This window comes from Ooceraea biroi, chromosome 7 (genome assembly GCF_003672135.1).
Source record: "Ooceraea biroi isolate clonal line C1 chromosome 7, Obir_v5.4, whole genome shotgun sequence".
In the NCBI taxonomy this organism is placed as follows: Eukaryota; Metazoa; Arthropoda; class Insecta; order Hymenoptera; family Formicidae; genus Ooceraea; species Ooceraea biroi.
Window position 1 is genome coordinate 3,301,114 of NC_039512.1, and position 23,240 is coordinate 3,324,353.

At 41.9% G+C, this 23,240-nt stretch overlaps 4 protein-coding genes across 4 annotated transcripts; all 4 read right to left on the reverse strand.

Moving 5' to 3' along the window:
* Positions 1-2,680: 2,680 nt before the first annotated feature.
* Positions 2,681-4,398, reverse strand: LOC105277603 (tol-Pal system protein TolA-like). Its single transcript, XM_020031069.2, has 5 exons — positions 4,381-4,398; positions 3,855-4,088; positions 3,520-3,716; positions 3,152-3,389; positions 2,681-2,984 (listed from the first exon to the last, which is right to left on the reverse strand). The coding sequence occupies exons 1-5, from the start codon at positions 4,396-4,398 to the stop codon at positions 2,895-2,897; spliced, it is 777 nt and encodes a 258-aa protein (XP_019886628.2). The 3' UTR covers positions 2,681-2,894.
* An 827-nt stretch (positions 4,399-5,225) lies between these two features.
* LOC105277727 lies at positions 5,226-9,369 on the reverse strand. Its single transcript, XM_020031068.2, has 4 exons — positions 9,364-9,369; positions 7,528-8,863; positions 6,706-7,173; positions 5,226-6,370 (listed from the first exon to the last, which is right to left on the reverse strand). Exons 1-4 carry the CDS (start codon positions 9,367-9,369, stop codon positions 5,751-5,753), a joined length of 2,430 nt encoding a protein of 809 aa, XP_019886627.2. The 3' UTR covers positions 5,226-5,750.
* Positions 9,370-10,526: 1,157 nt separating this feature from the next.
* LOC113562306 lies at positions 10,527-17,379 on the reverse strand. Its single transcript, XM_026971322.1, has 2 exons — positions 17,365-17,379; positions 10,527-15,234 (listed from the first exon to the last, which is right to left on the reverse strand). The coding sequence occupies exons 1-2, from the start codon at positions 17,377-17,379 to the stop codon at positions 10,987-10,989; spliced, it is 4,263 nt and encodes a 1,420-aa protein (XP_026827123.1). The 3' UTR covers positions 10,527-10,986.
* A 2,876-nt stretch (positions 17,380-20,255) lies between these two features.
* On the reverse strand, positions 20,256-23,021 carry LOC105277602 (the record flags this gene model as incomplete). The annotated part of the gene is made up of 2 exons (XM_026971051.1): positions 20,256-21,090; positions 21,353-23,021. Coding segments are annotated over 2 exons (2,259 nt in total), but the record flags the coding sequence as incomplete, so codon positions are not given.
* Between the last annotated feature and the right edge of the window lie 219 nt (positions 23,022-23,240).

Below are 23,240 nucleotides of genomic sequence, written 5' to 3' on the forward strand. Positions count from 1 at the left end.
TGATTTTCTTAAATTAAAAGTTTTTTCAATTTTACAACCAGATCTTCGCAATATACAGGGTGAGGCAGCTAAAACAGGCCGCCTGAATATCTCGGCTGTTATTGGTGATAGAAAAAAATGTGTCAGACCAAACTTGAATGGTGTCAAGGGACACATACTTTGTTCTAAATAGTTTTTTATTAGGTGGACGCGTAGAGGTCATATGAAGGTCAACTTCGTTTTTTTACATGGTACGATATGTTTTTTTACGTACCACCTAGTAGAGCGTTTGAAGATGTGCACATTGATCTACGGGTCAAAATCATTCAAGGTCACTGAAGGCCAACTGCAAGGGAAAATAATTTACTTTATATTGCCTAAAGTTCTCTGCTATTAAAAATACTGTAAACTCAGAAATGAAAAAGTTTTAGCCCTTAGAAATTTTTTCTCTTTCCGCGAAGTTCTGAGTTGATGATATCATTATTTTGTATATTGCCTAGAGTTCTCTGCTATTGAAAATACCGTAAATTCAGAAATGAAAAAGTTCTAGCCGTTAGAAATTTTGTCTTTTTCGAGAAATTCTGAGTTGTTCATATCATTATTTTTTATATTACCTAGAGTTCTCTGCTATTGAAAATACCGTAAACTCAGAAATGAAAAAGTTCTAGCACTTAGAAATTTTAGCCTTCAGTGATCTTGAATGATTTTGACCCGTAGATCAATGTGCACATCTTCAAACGCTCTACTAGATGGCACGTAAAAAAACATATCGTACCATTTAAAAAAACGAAGTTGACCTTCATATGACCTCTACGCGTCCACCTAATAAAAAACTATTTAGAACAAATTATGTGTCCCTCGAAACCATGCAAGTTTGGTCTGACACATTTTTTTCTATCACCAATAACAGCCGAGATATCAGGTGGCCTGTTTTAGGTGCCTCACAAAATATAATAAATTAAAGAAGAGAAAATGTGTGTCTAATAAATGTGATGTTATATATATAAATTACTTTAATATATAATATCCTCAAAAAAAACGTTACGTGTTAATGAAGTGTAATTTTAAAATTATTGCATCATTTGCCATTCCTACTAACTGTGATCTAATATCTTTTCTTTTTTAATATAATGATTATAACTATACAGTTATTATAATGATTACGTACATATTATAACTTAACTCGTTTCGTTCGCGATACACATAACTATAATAGCCCTAATTTGTTCTGAAATCCAGCGACATTCTGATTAAACGCACACTATATTTAGAACGCGATATCATGGTATCGGTAGTGTCGATTTGTCACGTATCCAACCATTCCAATGTAATCCATCTAATTTGATTGATTATACGTTCCGACCCTCTGATCCGGATTCAACGTACAATGTCCTTGTATTCCGCCAATTTGTAGTCAAGTAAGAGCTACCAAGCCTAACAAGCGCATGCGACTAATAAGAGCACGCAACGGCGACCAGCTGTAACGGCGATGCTCCGATTGATTCGACATAATGATCGAATATCACACGAATACAACACGTGGGTTACGTAATCCGCAATTCACAATCGCATCTCGTCCCAATGAAGTGAGACATGGTTTTTATTACAATCGACGAGGATTTCTCTGTCGCATTCATTAATGGAAAACAACATTCTTCGAGTTTTTCATTCCAGGAAAACGCATACGTGGAGTCGTGTCATGTATATTGTTTTTACTACTTAGACGGCATACTAGATTAACTTTCCAAGGCTTAATGATCTAGTATCTTTAATTTACCTATTAATATTTCTTCTTTTATTTTTAAGTGCTTTTTTGTAAATGCTTCTTTACATTAATAACTTTCTGCAAATGTATAATAATATGCTGCTATTCATTACTATTATGGACGCAAATTACTGTTCGTTCATTCGAGCTGCACTTGATTTGAATGTTTACTTAGGTAATGTGATATATTCTTTGGATATATATTTATTTAAACCTCATCGAAAATAAAATAAAATTGAGAAAAAAAATATTGATATAGATTTTCTATTAGAAGAATTGGTAAGAAAAATGTCATTAAATTATAATGTAAAATTTGTTATACAAAATCAGATGTCTTTATAACAACAAATATTTTGTTTAAACACTTTTGCTAGAATTAAATTTTTCTACATAAAGAATTCTTACAAGTAGATTTTTATTTAATTAAAGATTGGAAATAAAAAATCTTCGTAAATATATTTTTTGTAACTAATACTCTCTCTTGCCGGTAGACGGTATGTTACATCATTGAAAGTAAGAAGTAATCATCGACTGGTAAGAGTGAATTCAAATTAATAGAAAATCCTTAGCCACAGAAGCATTATTAATAATACGGATGCAAGCTGCATAAATTTCATTTATGTAGACATTAACTTATTCATATCACTGTGCAAATCAATTTTAATGATCAATTTACACAATTATGTGACTTGATAGATTTCTCAATCAACTGTTGGTAATAATATTTCACTCCATTCAAAAATGTATAATAAATAATACATTATAATAATTTTGCTTCATTACCGAGAATATATGTAAAAACTTTATGATCGTAGAACATACGTTTAATTTATTTTAATTTCATATATTTTATCAATATTAAAAATATAATTTTATGCATATTCAAAATACCTATTATTTTAAGGTTTCATTTGATAGAAGATAAAGTAATTCATACAAGAAATAGGTATAATTACTCATTAAAAATCCGTAAAATAAACTGTATATAATTTTTATTAGTAAGAAACAATTTCGACATATAACAATTATAAAGGTGTATATTCACGAGACTACGCCCCCTCATGTACCATCACCATGTAACCATAAACATGTAACGTATACTCATATTGATACGTGTAAATACAATGTATAACATATTATGATACAGCTTCTAGCCCCAAGGATGAATAGATTTTTGTAAACTCGCTTGCTGAACCGCAGCTGCAACTGCATTTTCTTTCGCAGCTAGTATGTCCTTTTCCTATTTACATGACAAACGCAATTATATTAGTAAAACTGCAATAACATCTTCATTATAAACAAAAACAAATATAACATAGAAAGAACGAAATCTAAAATTAAAAAATCTCAAATATGGAATACATAACGTTTAAAATGCAGTAGAGGAAGACGTATCTATGACACTACCTTGGCTTCTTGTTCGCTCTGGCTAATCTGCTTGTCAACGTCCTGCTTTTGCAGTTCCGCGGCGGTTTCCGCCGCGTTTCTTTGGATCGCCGCGGCTGCGGCTGCCTCCCTCGCCGCCGCCACCCTTTGTGCAGCTGCCACCGCGTCTTTCAGGGTGGCTAATCTCTGCTGCATCGCCACGAGCTGACGAGCACTAACTTTCGCCTCGGCCTCGGCGTGCTGCGAGATCTCCTGCGATCTGCACAAAGAAGTAGCGCGAAAATGCACCGTAAAATAAGACACGTGCGACAAGACGCATCATCACAAAAAATGCGTCGGACGAAACTGACGAGAAAAAGGACTAAATTCATTAATTATCCCTCTGTTACCTCGCAGCAGCTTCTCTCGATGCTGCCTCCTTCGCCAGTGCAACCTTCTGTTGGATCAACGCGGCCTGCTTCGCTTCCGCGACTTTATGCTGCGCTATAGCAACATTGTTGGTCGCATCCTTTGCCTGTTGAATCGCCCTCAGCACTTCCGGCGGATACGCGATGCTGGGCGTACCAGGCGACGGATCCTTCAGGGCCTGTCGACAGCGGAGATAAATGGAGTTTTTGAAATCTCACCCGCGATGTAATATCATAACTGTATATTTGAATGTTATCGTATATATAATTATACTGTGTTTGAATATAAAATATCGTGATTATATGTTTATACGTACTTGGAGTGCCACATTGTGCGTGGCTTGAACTTGAATTTGCGCAAGCGCTACGTCAGGGGTGCTTGGCGGATTCCAGGCGGAAGCTGCGAAACTTGTAGGAGCCCAGGACGAAGAACCGAAGGCCGGCACAATCCCAAAGAAGTCGGGCGATCCAAAGAACGCCACTCCGCGCTTCTGCTTTTTCGACTGCTCTTTCAGCTCCACCATGGAGGTAAGAGCAGAAAAGACTACGAGCTATATATATATAAATAAACGTATTCGGTAAAAATACGTATAAATTAGAATACATGTAAATTAAAAATTTTAACGAAATAAGTTTTAACAAAGTAATATTTTTTTCAATTTTACGAAACATTGTTTAAAGCTTCAAATGAAAATATAAATCAATATTCTGATAATCCAGAAGGAATTTTCTTCATTCAATATAGTCTCAAATATAGAAAATATATAATAATATATGATATAATAAAATATCCGTAAAACATTTGAAGTTAGTGGAATCGATAGTGTCCAAATTTCTGATTACCGTTATGAAGATCTTCATCTTGCGAGAAATGTTGCTGATGATACTGAATTCTTCACGCTGGATCACTGCTATATATACAGCTTACGATAGGGGAGAGAATGTCCTAGTCATCCCCGGAATAATCATATAATTAATTAAATCTATTACCGGTATACGTAAAAGTTCACGTATTGCAAACAGAATTATAGGTCTTCATTACCTAATGACAATTTTCTGAAAGGCGTATACTATACAATCACTGGACACGAGTCCACTTACGTCTTCGGAGCTGATGAACAAAGATCATATCTCGTTCTCGAATTCAGGAAGTGAGTACGTATCAAACACTTCCGCTATCCCTAATATCCGTGTACGTGGGATAAATTTAGTTAATGGATGTTGAGGAAACTTTCGCGCGCTTTTCTTGAAAGATGTTATTTATATGTCGCCATATATGTATAATATATTGTTTAAACACTCATTTAACTTTCCTAGACACTGTTATATAAAACTATTTAAATATGAAATGTTTACTGCTTTTTATTTTAATATAACATACATGAATATAACTTTTGCAAGGAAATAAAATTAATATTGCAAGAATATAAATTAATTTCATAAACTGATATTGTAATAAAATTAATGAAAATAACAAAATTATTATAACATAATTGAAATATGAAATAATAAAATACAGGAAAGGGAATAATATTATATTGTTATATATTAAAGAACTCAAAATAATCCTATTAAAATATTGAAAAGTGGAAATAAGTGCTTATTATGCTATTATATTTTTATGTTCTCGATTTAAAACAATTTGTTTATTCTTAATTTTTATTATACTTCTACACACTAAATTATATTCCTAAATTTTCTGTAACATATCAATTAATTTGAATTTTTTTTAATTTTCATATTTTTGTAGATTCAATTAATAATACTCGTTGAAACACTGACAATGAGACATTTGTTATAACTTATAACGAGTCATTTATATTTATATATATCGTTAACATTGTATAAACTTGAATAAGCAGCACATATATAACAAAAGTTTAATTAATGAATAACCAGCATAAAAGATAAAAGCAATATATGAAAACATTTTTATCCTATAAAATCATAAATATACAATGTGTACAACCAAGAGCATAACAGCAATTATACACATTAACGAATATAAAATATGCATTTTATTTCACGATCCGAGCACGATCCGCGCACGCTTTTATCAATTTACATTACATATAAACATTTATATTTCCTCACACGGTATTTTTCATAGAAAATTCGCCCAGATTCCGCCAAGAGAGAACTTTAAACGAAACAATACACATTACTCGATACATTACATATTAATTTAATATTTGGTTACTTCGTTACACTTGTTAGATTCCCATCAAGTCACGAAGGATCTCCGCGTTCGTGAGAGAGCGTGTCTGTCCGTTCACCACATTCATCCCATAAAAGGAAGCCCCGTCGCTAGGATCCGACAATTGCCTGATGCCGTTCGATCCGGGCAGCGTTTCCTCAGGCAAAGTTTTATCCGATTTCCAACCGTTCGCGGAAAGATACAGATTCGGATTGTTCTTGTAAGCGAGTCCGCCGGCGATTTTGGGATTCTTGAATTTGTAATACTTGGTAGCGCGAACATAATTGTCCTCCTTGGGGGATTGTTTTGCGGGCAAATACTTCTCGATCGCGACAGCTTCAGTCTTCGCGTGCTTGACATATCTTCCGGTTTCGGGGTCTTTGTATCCGAAGAACTCTTCATAGATCACTCTGGGCGTCTTGTTGGCTGACACATCCGTGCCGTAAGCCGCATTGTCTCTATAGCCTGTCCTCGGCGTTTTGCGATTTCTATGAGAAACTCGCGACCCATAGTTCTTTGACTCTTCTCGATGCTCGTGATTTACGCGAGATCGATTGTCGTCCTTTTGTTGCCGTCTAGAAGGCTTCGGATTGTTGTAACTGTCTATCTCTGGCACTTCTTTCACGTGAACGTATTCTGGAAATAACATTGAAATTAATTTATTTACAGATTATATTTATATACAAGCGTAAAATCTTGTAGTTTAATTAAAGAATATAATTTAACGTAAAAGTAAAATAATTAGTTTCGAAATTAGTTCTCGAAAAATTAAATAATTAGTTTTGTATGTTTTTGTATAAATATGACATACATGACAATTATACATACAAGAATCTCAAAGATAAAATTATGATATTTTGTGATCAAAATTATCGATTTATTTTAAATAACAGAATTTTAAACTTTTAAATTTTTATAAATCTACTTAGACTACATTAGTTGCAAATTATTGTGTTATTAACAATACTTACTATGTTTCGGCAATTCTTTCCTGTAAGATTCTTCAAATTCCTGCTCAAAGTCTTTTCCGTAATATTTGGATTGCTTGGGTTCCACTTTATGGGAGTCATTATCGGATCCCTCGTGTCTCTCGTGCTTGCGACTTTCTTCCTCGTCTTCTTCATCTTCTTCTTCATATGAATCACGTGATGGTTTTGAGGATTTAACATATTCAGCACGATCCTCTGATGATGATTCGTCTTCCTCGTCGTCATCATTTGCTGAATAATTTTTGTAACGAGAATGTGGTTTATTCTCGGAATCCTCATCATCAATTTGCGCTCTGTACTTGCCAAATTTCTCGTCGTACTCTTTGAAGGGGAAAGAGGTTGAAGGTCTGAAGTCGCTTTCCGTGGGTGGCTCCTTAAAATGTTTGCCCGACTGCTCAGCACTGTCATTCTCGGAATTGTGTTCGTATTCCTTTTCCGGATTTGTGAATCCTGAAATAATTTTCTTTTTCGTAATAAATGTTTAAATATTTCGTTGCTAGTTTGAAATTCTTATAATAAATCGGCTTTAATAAATCCATCTTAATAGATATATTTATTCTATATTTATACTACATTATTAATTACTACATTCATATAAATATGATGTTCTTTTACTCCTTCTTTGTATCTTTAATCTAAAAATTGCATTTTTAAGTTGTATTTTAAGTTGCATTTTAAGTTGCATTATTTTTAAATTAAGAATAGAAGATCAATATAATAAATTTACGTACACGTATAAATTGACGTTTGTACACGTCAACAATTTCTCTTAATAGACAATAAAACTGAAAAAGTGATACGAACTTTCATCTTCGTCGTCGTCCTCGTCAGGCTGAGGCGTATGTGGTTCCGGGTTCTTCTTGTTGATGATCTCCACGTCGTCTAGTACGTCCTCCGTCGAGATTGACGACTGCACGGTATTTTGCTGTACGTTAACCGGCTGACTACCGTGTTCCTTGCTGAAGTGCAATTGTGGCTGGCTATAAAGAGACTCGTAACTACCCTGCGCTTTCGGAAGACTGCTCGGAACGGGGTAAACTTCGATGGAGGCGCCTTTGTACCGCGGAAATTGCGCGCTATTGCCGGCCGTTTGGATCGGCACCACCTGACCTTGGAAGCTCGACAGCGGGGACAAAAACGGCGAAACGTTTCTCGATTGTGGTGTCAAACTGAATTTCGACGCGGGTCCAAAGGTGAAGTCCACATCGGACTCGGCCGGCTGGTAGCTCGTGCGCAGGAGGAACGGCTGGCTTTCGAAGGCGGGCAAAATTTCGTCGAAGTCCGGATTGCTTTGTATCCGAATTACTGGTACCGTGATCTTCTTGCCATTCACGTTCACGGTGGCCTCGTTTCTCTGCTTGGTTCTCGGGGTCGATTTGTCCGATGACTGATGCAACGTTGCTGCGCCGCTCGACGGGAAGCTCGGCGCGTACGTGCGCGCGTAATCGCCAGCTTTTGACAGAGGATAACTGGTTTTGTACACCGGCACTTGTACGGCGGATAACGTGGCGCCTGGCTGATGCTGAAAGTCCTGGGAGATGAGCTTGCCGATGCCGGTGTACGACGGATATTCAAAGTCCGCGAAGCCGGCCAACTCAATCGACTTATCCTGATGGAATGAATCGTAGATGGGTGAATAAGACTCGCTTTGCAGATTCGACAGCGACGGCGAGACGATCAGCTTGGACGCGTCCAGAGGTTTCTCGGCGCTTGTCGCCGCCCTGTACGTATTCGGAGTGCTCGAGGTATCAAAGTAGGAAGCGAGGGGACTCTTCCGGTGAGACTCGATCTGCTGGGCAGAAGAAGAACCGTAAGGAAGCGGCCGTTTTGGCGGTACACTGCCGTATGCATGAGAAGCAGAACCGACTCCAGAGTGATTCGGGCTTGCGTAGGGAACCTTCTGAGTGTCTGAAGCCTTGACGCCTCTGTAATGAGGCGACTCCGAGTTGACATCCTGAAGAGAGGCGACTCTTGGCGTAGTTTGAACTCCCATGATCGAGTCGTGGTTGTTGCGGATTTCGGGGTTGGAGTACACGATGCCGCGCCTCGATCTGGTGAACGTTGCGACAGAAGTGCCAGTCGAGGTAGCAATGCTCGTGGCGGAGCATACCGCGGATATAAAGAGAACGATGTTTGTAATCTGCAATATTTGTCACGTCTCATTTTCACGTGAAACTCCTTTTTATCTTACGTGTCTGAAGATCACTGATTTCTGATGAATTCTAAAGATAATTAAGAATTTTAATATCTGTGCTGCGTAACGATTTGAATAATGAACTGAAATAATCTGAGTAATCTACATTTTAAGGTGACATAAATTACAGAAAGTGCACAAAACGATGTAGAAAAAGTGGCTTCAAAGATTTATCAATATTTTCGACATTATCATAAATTAAAAATGCTATTATTGACTTCACGAATGTGTATAGAGAAGAAAATCAATACTATCACACAATGTAACATATTGACAAGATCAAACGCGGGTTGCGCAGTTATGAATAAAATCACTATTGTTATAATATTACATTACACATAAACGATCGACGATCAAAACGTACGATGATCAAAGCGTTGATTATTTGAAAATTATTGATTATCGAGTTGTTCAATTGTTAAGAGGCTATTGTTAGAGAAACGTACCAACATGATACCCGTCTAGTCGGTACGGGCAGACACCAAAGTTTGACGTTAACTGGCTGCGACCGACATTCTCTCATCTTTTATATTCAGCGTTTACTGATGCGAGACAACAGAATGGGCTGGGCTTTTCTAAAGTTAGCAAAAAGCGTATCGAGAAAAACCGAGTCAAGTCTCGCTTCTCCCTGATCAGTGAAGCCCATGATCATAACGCGCCATTGATCTGTCTTTTTATTATTAATTTATGTTTCTCTCATTTCTTTTTGAGATCTTATTATTATCAGCAAGATATCGATTATAATATAATTGTGCGGCAAAGTAAAATGTAATGAGTAAACAAATTTTATCATTATTGACATATTATCTGTACTGTAATGAGCGATCTTATTTGATTAATTAATGATAATTGAATTTATTTAATTAATACGCGATGGAAAAAGTATAACTATCATAATATATAAAGTATTTATTATGTATTATATTGTAAAAAGTGATTAAAACTATTTCGGTAAGAAAAGTCATTTATAAATTACTACGTAATACACATTTTCAAATATTATTGAATATCTCCTAAAAGTAATAATAAGCGCACCATTTACCAGAGGAATTATTGCATTACTGGCCATTATTCTGAGAAACTTGCGCGAGCATATCCATCATAATAGTTTCGTGAACTAGTGGAGCCTCTAAACTAATTTCTGTCTCATTTCCAGGTTATTTTTCGAGAAAGTGACTCTTGCACAATAAAAACGCTCCAATGGATTTATGTGCATTGGCTCCATCGAATAAATGTACAATCTAATGGTTCTTATATGCCATAATAAGATGTGAATGCTTCTTTCCTTCTTTCTATAACTTGAGAATTTACCGAAAAACTTTAACGTACACATTTCTGTTAACTGACACGATTCTAATATCGAACAAAAAATAATTTAAATGCAAAGTAATAAAAAATATTTATGCTTTATTACACGATTATTTCATTATTTAAAGCTAGTTGAATAATATTATTAAATACTTACTGCTAATTAAATCCGCTGCATTATTTCTCAATGAAAGACATGATCCAATTTTTATTCCTGATTTACGTCCTCCGCAACGAGGAAATTAATAATAAATGAAAGAGAAGAGAAATTGGGTGGAAAACGCAGAGACCGTAAAAAACGCCGTAAAAATAACAATACGTGTGTATTTCTCTGTTTAAGTTAATATGTACATACAATACCATCCTCACCAATACAGTACAATGTAATACAGTACTCGCTAACGTCTCCAAGACAATCGATGAATTTCCTTTCCCCCGAACCCGAGTGTTCCGTGCGAACGCGTTCGAAACCCACGATCGATTTTTACAACTTCCGTATAAAATATCGTTTGCTGTAATTAAGACACCCAGTGTGAGCGGCGCGATCGATGCTGGCGCGCGCGATGCAGCTTTCATTAATGTATATTATACGTAAAGTGGACGGGAAGAAATCGCCGAGCAGGGTAAATGTACTTACAACCTAAATGCTAGTCCCTCTCTCTCTCTCTCTCTCTCTTTTTCTTTCTCTCGCGAGCGGATTTACGAGTCACGCGCAGATCCAGCGAGCGTTCGACGTGTCGCTTGTACTTTTGATTGCGGATTTACGCGGCACCGTTCCCTGAATAGACCTTCCTGTTGGGGCCGGACGTCTGTTGCGACGTAACGTCAGCTCTCTCCAGGTAATCTCTCAGGTTGTCGTCGAAGAACTGCAGCGCTTGCCGGCGCTTCTGGCTCTCGAAGTACTGACCCAGCTGGCCATTGTCGCGGAAATAGTTCTGCGTGCTCCTGGTCGGCAACTGTTTATTCTTCATCAGCAGGCCGAGGAGATTGTGCATCCTGGGATGGTTGATGTCGTACTCCTTGCTCGACGACTTCAATTCGCGCAGAATTTTGCTGAAGATTTCCGGCGACGACGTGGTGAGCGACGGGTACGCGTCTAAGAACGACTGGTGCCTAGAATTGTATTCGAAGCTATCGTGCTCGAATGGTGACTCGTAATAACGCGGGCCGTCTAGATGGATGTCTATGTTGCTGGAGGATGCCTCCAATCCGGACCTGGGCGGCGAGTGCTTCGATCTTATCGGCTTCCGTGGTCCGTTCTTGAACCGCGATGATCCCGGTCGTTTCTTTGGCTTGTCGTGGAAAGGGCTCTTGTGGAAGGAGTTCTGTCTTGGTGGCGTGAGATATTCCGTCAAGTGGCTGGCGCTGCCGAAGTCATCGTGGAAGTCACCATCAAAGTCCGAATCTCCGGGAGGCTTATGCTTGTGATTTGGTCGGTTAGTGCCGTGGAAAATGTGTATCGGTCCTGATGGTCGAGTCTTCAGTATGTTTTCCAGGGTCGCCAGCAGCATCTCCGGCTTCTTGCTGCCGGACTTGGTGAACTTGGGCGCGTCGGTCGCGCGCACCTTGTTCTCGCTCTGATGCGCCTCGAGGACGTCCCTGTACTTGTTTTCCGACAGAGAAGCTCGCAACTTCTGTAGCTCCGTCCTCAGCTTCGCCAAGTCGCTCGCCTCAGAATTGTTCTGGCTGCTCGCCTGCTGCTGCCTCCTGTCGTTGTTCCACTTCTGCGAGTTGTACATCGTCTTCAGGGACTCCTTGAACATCTCCTCGGCGTACTTCTGCAGGTCCGAAGCCAGCTTTGGTTTCAGCACCAGCTCGTTCTGCGCTGTATGCGACGGCTTGAAAAAGTTTCCACCAGGCATGACTGGCACTAGGTTCAAGCCTTGCTGAACAGGATCGTTAGTGGGTAACCTGTTGTTCAGAGTGTTCTGGTTTTTGATGATGTCGGCGTTGGGCACAAAGTTTATGGGATTGAACACTGGTCGTTCCTGATTCTGCGACGGCTTCAAGTCCAAGGTGCCAACTTGCTTGCTTTTAGCGCCGCTCTCCGTCAGCGAGTCCACAAAGCTCTGAAGATTGATGGTATGTGGAGTGATTGGAGTGACCGTGCTGAAGATCGGGATAGGCGTAGTTAAGAACGTGGTCGGATAGTGCATCGTCTCAAACATGTTCACAGTCGTGTCGATCGGGCTTGGCTTGATGTTTGGATTTATGATCTCCACGTTCTTCATGCCTACCTTCGGAAGGTGAGCACTACCTGAAGAAGAAATGCCGACCGCATTGTTTACACTGTTCGAGTGGCTGGCTGTGCTATCGGCAGCCTGCAGGATCACATTGGGCAACCGGTTGCTCTTCACCAGTTGCTTGTTCAACTGAACCTGTAACTGTTGCTGTGCAACATTGTCCACGCCGCTGCCGGTCTGCAGCTTGATGTAACCTCGCGGCCGTTGCAGGATAAGATTGGAGTCTTGCAGGTTGTGATTAGTTGGAACCAATTGCTGCGTGTTCACAGCCAAGCCATTCAAAGTCGTGCCGGGCTGTATGATGGTCGGTATCACTTGAGTCGCTTGAAGGATCGTCTTTGTCTTTGGCGTCATGTTGACGTTCACCTGGTTCACCACGCCCTCCAGTGGGTTTGCCGGTTGCTGCAGATAGTACGAGTTGGTGTTAGTCGCCTGCTTCTGTTCGTTTTGACCGACGGTTAGACTCGCCGAGGCCAGGAAGTTTGTACCGGACGTGGAGTACGCGTCCTTCTTGCCCTGTGAATCCGCGGACTCTGGGTTAATCCTGCTCTCCGGCTGAGTGGACAGCAGCGTCGGTGTCGTCGGCAAGCTCTGTACCTGCAAGTTATGATTGACAAGATTCTGACCCTGTAGTCCATGAGGATTCACCTGGATCTGGTACCCCGAGCCTGTCTGGAAAGGAGCTTGCAGGAATGTCTGGATGGTCGGTTGCGGTACGATCAGCTGCTGCAATTGATTCACTGGCAGCTGCTGAACGACCGGCGCAGGGGTTGACGTCACGGCAAAGGTCGTTCGCGGCGTCACGTCACTCTGAACCGGCACGCTCTGCAAGGCCGGAGTCAGGCTAGACGTGAGAGCGAACACCGGCGTCATAGTGCTTGGCAGGTGGTAGTTCGTCCTCAAGGTGTCCGCGATCTTTATCTGGCCGGTCGGCTGCGACAGCAGAACCGTCTGCACGGGATTCTGGAAGCTGCTCTGGCCGACAATCACGTCCGGCACTGAAGACGAGACCCCCAGATTTTGCACGTTCTTCTGCAGCGCCTGCAGATTCTGTGCGAGGACCGGACTAGGCGTGCTCAAGATGGGCGCAGTTGTGCTGAAGGCGCTGATCGGCGCGGTGGTCACGAAATTCTGCAGCATCGCGTTCGATACGTCGAAGCCCTGGCTGTTGCCGAGCGCAGTCGCGTGATCGAAGTTCGCCAACGGTACGATGTTCACCTTGACAGGGACGACGTACTTCGGCTTCTCCACGTGATCCAGCTCGATTCCGCTCGAGTGCGAGATCTCGAGGCTCGGCGAGATGTGGCTCCACGTGCCGATGTGCTTCGGCCGAGACGCGTGGTGCACCTTCGCGCTCTTCGTGCCCGCGCCGCTACCGCGGGAGTCGTGCCTGGCGTCTTCCACGCTCTCGTCAAGGTTACTCGCGGTCGGATCGTTGGCCCACGGGTTCGCTTTCACCCGGTATCGCTGTGGCTTCAGCTTCGACGAGTTGTACTTATGCACCTTGTCCTGCTCCTCCGTGCTTTGGTCCGTGACTTGGTGTTCCTTAGGGTGTTTCCGCGTGGAATCAGATTGCGACGCGGGACGTCTGCGAGTCTTTTGCACCCTCACCCTCGGCCGCTCGACGTACTCCACGCTCTCGTCCGACAAGTTCCTGGAGTCGTCCGAGTGAACATAACTGCGCTGCTTGTCGTTGCCGCCGTAAGCCTCGAAGTGCTCCGACGTTTCCGCGCTGGAAGATTCCAACTTCCGCGACGTTTTGTAGTTGTCATTATCCGAGCTGGCGCCTCTCAGCTGGCTGCTGAACTTCGTGTCCACCTTGTAATTGCTCGGCTCGGCGACCACCACCGGTCTCGAGAACCTGTGATGCGTCTTTGACGCTTCCGCCACGTTGTCGTAAGTTCCGCCGTGGGTGCTACCGAGTTCGTTGACTCCGTAATTCGTCCTTGATGAGGACGGGGCCGCTGCCACCGCTGCATTCTTCTTGGTCGTGCTCTGCCCGTGACCGTCGTAGTTCGCGGTATCCTGCAGACGATAATTGCCGGTGACTTTCTCCTGCTCGTAAGTGGTTTTCTTCGCATCTTGCGCGTTGTTATACGTGTAGAATTGAGCGTATGGGTTCCCATAGCCGTGCCCGTAGCCCTCAATTTCCTTGCTCCGCTGTCCGCGCCCTGAAGAGGACGACTCGTCAATCTCTGTGCTGTCGGTGTTCACCGTGCCGCGCATGTTCTCGTAGAAATCCTTGTAATTAGCCACCGCGGGGGTGTCGTTGCTGACCTTCAGCAGCTCAAACTCATTCGGTCCGGCCGCCTGGAAATCGAAAGACCTGCGGTTGGTCAGCGATCCAGGGAAACTCAGAAAGATCCTCGCTTCCGAGGAGTACGCTAAGTCCTCCTCGAGCTTTTTCTCGTCCCTCGTGTCCGAGTTATTCGGTGCACTTACGGCATTCGTTGCGTTGTTCCGCTCAGACCGGTTATCCCCGAGATCAGTGGGCCGTAACGATGACGAATCAGGATCGTACGATGGAGATACGGACGGTATCATGGGCACGAAACCGTTAGAGTTTTCATAGTGCAGCGTTGCGTCTAGTGACGACGATACGCTGGAAAGTTGTTCCCGAGGATGGTTCAGGCTTTCGTTCGTTTGTCTCGTTGCGTGTGCTATATTTTCTGACGCTGTCGCGAGCTGATCGAATATCTCTTCGCTATTTAAGCCGACGTCTTTTGTGCATCTTGACAGCGGCCAGCTGAGAAATAGCAATATCACCTAAACGAAATGGAAAGGCGTTATTAACTTTAAAGTAAAAATTTGAGATAAAAGTGACAAATTTGTATACTTCATAAAAATTCTAATTAAGTCTAATTAAGTAAAAATGTTGTAAACCGCTAAATGACATATAGAAATGTGAAAAATATATTAAAAAAGAGTATATAAAATAATATATGATATAATATATACATATAGTATGTACATATGATGTAAAATGATTTGTGCAACGCAAAACTTGGTTTAAAACTGCTTCTTTAAAAATGCTTGTTATAAATGAATTACTATTGAAACTATTATATAAATCAAATTAAAGAATTTCTTATTAAAAACTTGCATACATTTTTGCAGTATTTTACACAATTAACTTCATAATAACATAATTAATATTAAGCTAACAATAAAATACCGAAAATAATGATGCTGTAAAAGCATGATATCTTAAAGATCTTATATTGCGATATCTTATAACATGGCGAGTTTTACTAAAAAGAAAGCATCATATGCATTGCAAAGTTTGGATAGCTGCTACATGTTAGTAAGCTGTGATAATTGCTGTTTCGTCAAGGAGATGACCTAGAAAAGAAAAGCAGACTAGAAAAGTAAAATGCGAGCGTGTGCGATAGAAATAAGGACTGGATGTGCACGGAAGCAAATCTTCGTGGACTTTCTCACTGATTCATAAGCATTCGAGTCCGTTTGACAGTAATGGGTCTCCATACGAGCATGATTGTTAATTTAGCAATTTCGCTATCGCAGCAAAATGCAATTCTTGATGCACGCGGGACAATCTGCATTGTGAATGACTTTTTCCTTTATAAAATGCAGAAACTTACCGACAAACTAATGCACAACCCGACCGCCTAGAGAGTGTCGGTGAAAAGTAATTGCGGAGAAAACATAGCCAATTTAAGATATGTAATTCTTCATGCCTACCGTTAAACAAGTCGGTCGAAGTTGTCGATTGAAATGAACATCGTTAATGCGCATGTCTTTACTTAATTGGCAGTAGTTTTGACGATCAAATTTCGAAAGCGTTTAACTACAATAAAATCATATAGTATATGTGGTAATCTTTCCATAACTTAAAATATAATTAATTTACTCAGTCTCGAATTTATTTCAGTTCGTCGAATTCCATTATTTAATTGAGTGAGAGAGAAAGAAAGATAGATACATACATTGATTGTGTGATATATAGAAAATGTTAAATCAAGTTTTATATGAAAATGTAATTATCAAAAGCGTTCATAAAACTATTGTGATGTAAATATTAAAGTATCTCTAAAAATATACATTAAATTAGCTTTATTAATATTGGAAAACAACTATTATTTTTAATTTCATTTGCTTCATTAATACATGCAATAAATGAGAATAAATAACTGTGCCTTGATTCTAAAATTATGTCGTTAGTTACAAAAGTTATTATAAATTTTAAAGTAAAAGAAGAAAAAATTATTCAACCATATTTTATTAATTCCATTATCAAAGTGTTAATAGAGCTGTAACAAAAACATGCATTAATTACATTGTATTTAAAGTATAATACTCATATTAACACGCAATAATAAAAAGTGCAAGAGATGTTAAAAACGCGAAAAATATGGAAAAATATTAAAAATATTTGAGATTATACAATGTAATTTCTGCTGCGGTGCAAAACCAATATTTCCACAACGGTGCAGTACAATACCAGAAAAACGGAAAAAATTCGAAATAATAACTAAATTATCTTGTGGTCACGCAATCATAAAAAACAATTAAAACAGTACAATTTTTCCAACACGTTTCCTCTTTATATATTTTATGCTATATAAATATTATATACAATTTTATATAAATGAAATATTATGTAAAATATATATTATATGTGCATTTTCAAATAATCAAATCGCAAAAATATTTCACACTGCTTTTCACATATATCGAGGAGATACGTCATTCGAGTCGGAAATATCACGACATGACGTTCATCATCTCGCATGAATCGTATGAAATTTTCAATACATCAGCCTTTTTTTCTCATTTATTTATTTATCCGCACGAGAATGAAGCGATCAATTTTCTCACAGCACAACGAAGAACTTCACACTGTCACAGAGTACCCCGAGAGATTCGAGTACTTACATAATACAAAATCATTTTTGTCCAACGTGCTGACTCTCGTCGGAGCTCCTGCAGAGATCAAGAACGGAAATCACGACTAAAAAAGACCGGTGTGTGTCACACTACATATACTTTGCGTTGCACATGTGGATTGCGAGCATCCGTTCCCGTATCCTCGTCTGGATAGTAAAGGACCCTGCGTGGCGAGCCTCCACGCGAGTACTGAGCCACATACTAGATACGCGATTTTCTTTATACAGTCCGGTGGCCAGGAGTGAAAAATATCGTTCTAAATATTATCCTATAGACCGCACGGCTGCGGAGAGGATACTTTCATTCGCGACACGCGAGCGCGCCCAGAGAAATTATTGTCCGGCGTGCGCAGCGCGCGGGATGTGGCCGCTCATCATTACTATGGAACTCGAGCACACCGGAATCACCATCTACGGAAGCAGAGATATCATTTTGCTGCTCTCTCCCTTCTTTTTTCTCTTTTTTTCTTCCTCTTCTCTGCACTATCCAAATACTCTATAATACTCTAGCGCTCGTCCGACCAACGGAATCACCCTGCTCCCAGTTCGCGCGCAAGGACTGCGATCTATTAGATATATATCAAACGCAGGGGATAATCACGGTTTTATGGGAACCATCGCGGGACATCCGCCAATTGATAGATCAGCACAGGTACTTGCAAACGCACCGTGGGATCCATTCAAGCAGATGACCATCGCTGATGAATCATCGATACTGCTGCGTTCTTCATTTCCGGAGTCTCACGTAGATCTCGGTGTCCGCTGCGTCCGAGCTCAGGAGGATACGATGAGGATTCGGCCTCCTCCCCCCGCCGTGGCCTGCCAGTACCTTTCCCGCCTGATTTCTGCGCTCTAGAACACACGCATTACGCCCGGTGCGCCCACTCCTCCTCTCGATGCCGTGTTCGTCGTCTCCGAGGCGCGGAGAAGGTGCATGTCCGCAGACGTGCAGACGAAGAATCGACAAAGAGTCTTTCCCCGCGTGTGGTGGTCGCTCGTGGCCGAGCTTAACGCTTTGCGTTTAATTGCCGTGCCAGCGCGTGTACGTCGAGAACGCGCAGATATCATCGGCGAAGCCTCTCCTTGTGAAAACGTGGAATTAACGGCGACCATAGCGGGCTGGGCATCCTTTATGCACGGCTGCCAGACAATTAATGTTAATTGCCTGGTTCAACGGCACCGGTCACATCGATACGTATCTGCGCGCGCCAGCGTGCCGGTATCCTCACGCTAATTCGGGAATTACGCTTATGGAAGGGAGGAAAAGAAAGGAAAAATGGAGAAGAGCGCACGAGGGGAGAGCTTTTAGCGCGCCGCTCGTAATATCGAGCCAACGTAATTGCACCCGATGATCGCTAATGTGCACCACGCAGATCGATAACAATTCCTATTACCTGGGCGGACACTTTTACTTTACTTATATGTACATGTACATCGTAGGGGGATCGCATGGGGAAAAGTTAACAAGTGCGCTCCGGTAAAAGGGGTATTTACCGACTTTTCCGATAATCAGATGATACGTACGTACGCTGCTGTGGCGTGCCGTATACGGTGTCTTGGAATTGTCGGATGTTCGGTTAAACATAGTTTTTCTGTGACCAATTTGAAGAGAATTTTCCTTTCTTTCTACTTTTCCTTTCTTTTTTCTTGTATTTTTTTCTTTATAATGTTAGAGGTATTTTTTATTACATTTATGGCAAGATATGTTTCGGTTTTAATGATCTCGTGTCTCTTTCACTAAAGCATCCTTTCTGTACGTAAAATTATGGATAAAAGAAGTACTGAACGAAATGTTTTCAAAAGAAACTGGAAATAGAGCAAAGCACAAAGCTATGTACATGTAATTAGCAGTTATACATTCTGATTAAATACAGTTTTTAGATATACATATGTATGTGTAACTGCTAGTACATAGCTTTCTACTCTTGATGGACTTACGCTTGCAACTAACTTTATTTAATAGGATATATCACCATACATTTAAGGGAGCATAACTTACTGGTAAATATAGCACAAAATGTACATACGGAAATTTTATATAGAAAATGTTTTTTTTCAGGAAACAAAACATGATTAATAAAATGCAAATTGAAAATTTAGTTGGTTTAAAAAGTATAGAACATTAAGAAGTTTTTATAGCATCCGGAATTAATACAACAGTTTTAGGCACGAATGATAGAAGCCCAATTTGTGTAAAAACACTCCTTATCTGCTTATTTTATTGGCTTATAATAATGCAGTATACAAGTTGTGATTACCTTAAGCACTATGATTTATAAGGTACCTTTCTGAAGTATGGAAATTTGGCTAATTTTTCATAGGTACGTTCGCAAAGCAGCGAGTGTGCTTTGGTTACTACTGCTTTCTCGAGAATAATAGGAGATAGTAACAGACTCCGCGAATCCTCGGTAAATCAGTAGCGCAGGTACATATTGTATACATTATAATATATTGCACAATCCCATATTAAATACTATCACTACATAGCGTCCGATTATCGATTGTCCTCTCTTCTCTTGTCATTTTCTTAAATCTTTTCATGGCACGAAGCGTCTCAGCAAAATTTAAATGGTAGTGTGCCAAATATGTAGATATATATATATATATGTACATTATTATTATAATACATATATTTTCATGTAGAAAATAGTACCAAAAAGAAAATACTTTTCCATACGAAAATTTCTATATTTCGGGTTTAGTGTCATTGCCGGTAGCTAATATCGTATCGCCATATCGATTAATCGTTCCGTCTTCACTTTCGTGTTCTGCCATATAATTATTTATCTGCATATTAATATATAACTTTATATTAAAATGTAGATAAATAATTTTATATTTAAATTACATTTTATATTTAAATGTAATTTATAACGTAATTATTATCTTTTTCAATGCAAATAAAGACTTCAATTTAAATTAAAACCTCTCCTGCTCTTAAATTAAAATCTCTCTCCGTCTTCATCGCGATTATTAATGTCAATTAGTAACATGACTGTGCATTTTCAAACTTGCGATGCCTTTACATTATGTCTCTGATAAAATTAAAATAAAAATTCATAGTAACAGGACACGAAAATCAAGAGATACCTGCGCGGCCTTACTCTTCCTCGATTACGCGCAATTTAATTCTTAACTCTATAATTGAATCTCGGATCCTCCAGAATCTGCACGCTCTTGACTTTCGGTCTGGCCGCCGTACGCTCGCCGAATCTGCTTCCCGCGGGACTCCTCTCGACATCCAAATTGCTCGTTTCATAGCTCGATTTGCCAATGTAGGACTCCGTAGGATTGCCGAGAAGATCCTGACCGCCAGGTTGTGCCAATCGCGCGAGTTCCCGCAGAGAAGTTGTGGCGTACGATGCCTGGTCCTTCGAGGACTGATCGTTACCAAGATCGTAAGTGGACGGTCGCGCTAGTTCCTCGATGCTCTTGGCATACTGGACGAGATATTGCTGCAGGAGGGCTTTCAAGTTCACGTTCGGCGTGGCCTTGGGCTGAATGGGCGGCACGCCGTCCACTCTCAGGATGATCACTGGTATCAGGGAGCTCCCGGCCTGCACGAAAGTGGGCTGTACGTTGAGAATGGACGTGGGGTTCTTGATGTACTGCGAGATCGATGGGTTGTAGTTCAGCAAATCCGTGTATTGCAAGTTCGAATAGTTGTCCAGGTTCCTGCCACCCGCGTTGGTCTTCCTGGCTGAGTTCCCGCGAGCTAAAAATAATACAATGTTGGAACGATCGCTCATAGTATATTCGCGACAATCGGCGCACTCACAGAATTCATAGCCGTAAACCGTATTCATAGCAGACGAGCGTTGGTCAAATTAATTTATTTCTCTGCCCCTCCCCTCCCTCCCTCCATCATCCTTTCTCTCCTCTCTCTTCCACTCTCTTTTTTTTCTTTTCTTCTCTTTCAATCTTTCTCTTTCCTCTCTCAAATACATGATTCAGTAAGACGTAAAGTGTCAATTTACCTGACTGAACGGGCGGCGTGCTTCTTGGAGCATTCTGCATGGTGTAAGGCGCAGCGTACTCCGGATCTGGGCTGTTCACCATGTACTTCAGGATCGGTCGCCTCGGCGGCTCGTGCCGGTTCTTCTGATTCTTCCCGGTCGACCTGAGGGAACTCCTGGGTGGTGGAGAAGTGGTCGAGGACGCCGTGTACGCAGGGGCGGGGCCACTACCAGCCTTGCTCTGCTGGGGCACAATCTGCTTCTGGCTGACGAGATTCTGATAGCCCAATCGGTACACCTGCTGCTGCGGTAAATTGGACAATGAATCGGCCGAGATAAACGGAGTCGGCGGATTCCCCGACTCCGGCGCCAGCGGGAACTGTACCGGGCCCTGGGACAGCACGCTGTTCGTTATGGGCCCGGACTCGTAGATCTGCGATGCGTCCTGAGAGGACTTGTCAGCCTGCAGCGCAGCCAATGATGGGTACTCCGAGTAGGTCTCGTACGTCATGGGCGGCACGTCGGACACCCTGCCGTCCGGATACTTCCAGAATATCTTGTTCTCATACCGGACGCCGTTTTCCACCGTGTACCTGGGCAGATTGGCGAACGCTCCTGCACTCTCCACACCTTCGCTGGGTGTGGGCGTTGACGACTCCACCGCGTTCGTGCCCGGTCGAGCATAATCCTGAGGATTTAGCCTCGACTGCACACTCTCCAAGAAGACGCTGGGATCGACGGAATTAGGTGTCGATGATTCCACCGGGGCCTGCGCCGGTCTGGAGTAACCTTGCACGTTTATCGTATTCTGGCTACCCTGACCCAGGTACCGCTGCGACTGCACCTCGACATATGACTGCGGACTCGGCGTGACGTAGGTGTACCGACTCGAGCCAGACACTGTGTAACCTTGACCACCGTGTGGCCTTGCAGTGGCGTAACCCGCTTCCTCCGTGCGGCTGAACACTACGGGCTGCTGCGTGGTGGATGCATAAGCTTCGCCCTGGTACTCCGCGTACGTCTCGGTGGGTCTTGCGATCGGGGAGAATCCTCCGTACTGCTCGGGGCTGGAGATCTTCGTCAGCTTCGTTCGCAGCCCGAACACCGGTCGGGATTTCATCTGATCGTGATAGCGGAAGTTCGCGGGATTCTGATGAGTCGACGTTGCAGGGGCAGGCCTGTTCTCCTGCTGCCCGGGTCTGGAGAAGGAACTCGACCTCTGATCGTTCGCCGGCACCTTCTCGATGATAGTCCGCGGCAAGAACGGGCTGATGGATTCTTCAATGCTCACGGTGGTCTTCCCGGCGGGGAAGTAGTAGTTATACTTCCGCGGTGCGTGCAGGGCGTTCCGATCGAAGCCGTAGCCGAGGTCGTTGTTCACGGTGCGCTTTGACTTATCATCGGTCGCATTGTCGCTCTGCGTGCCGTTATCAAAGTCCAGCAAGATTATTGGTGGTAAGATTGGCAGGTCCTCCTCCCCGTCCTCATCATCTCCCCGCGCCCCTTCGCTACTCCCAGCATCCGACCTCGGGGTGTCGGCAGTGCCGACAGAACGCCCGATCGAGTCGTTCACCTTGATCTCTCCGCTTCCGGTGGTTTCCGCGTTGCAGAGTCCGAGAACCAGTAAGAATGCGGCGATCTGAAAGTCAGGGCCACGTGTAAGGAATCGGTGCCAGAAAGAGACGTAACAATGTATTGGTCATCGATCCCGATGCTTCGGCGATGGCGATCTCGCTTTCACCTCTCCCCTCCCGGCGCGTATTTGCGCGATCGCGTTGTAATCCCGAAGAAAAATCCGCTTGAATTTCTTCGTAGCAAGAATGAGCACTTTAAAACGCGCGTAAATCCGACATCATGCTTACGAATTATTTGTCGGACGTCCTTCGAGCGCGATAATCCGATTATGAAT

What these genes read in the sequence shown, in the direction of transcription:
- LOC105277727 (XM_020031068.2), bottom strand. An exon ending in GGACGACGACGAAGATGAAA is followed by an intron (nt 7,174 to 7,527) that starts GTTCGTATCACT and finishes AAATTATTTCAG; the next exon opens with GATTCACAAATCCGGAAAAG. An exon ending in GAAAGAATTGCCGAAACATA is followed by an intron (nt 6,371 to 6,705) that starts GTAAGTATTGTT and finishes TGTTATTTCCAG; the next exon opens with AATACGTTCACGTGAAAGAA.
- LOC105277603 (XM_020031069.2), bottom strand. An exon ending in CGCACAATGTGGCACTCCAA is followed by an intron (nt 3,717 to 3,854) that starts GTACGTATAAAC and finishes CGCTGTCGACAG; the next exon opens with GCCCTGAAGGATCCGTCGCC. An exon ending in TCGAGAGAAGCTGCTGCGAG is followed by an intron (nt 3,390 to 3,519) that starts GTAACAGAGGGA and finishes TTCTTTGTGCAG; the next exon opens with ATCGCAGGAGATCTCGCAGC.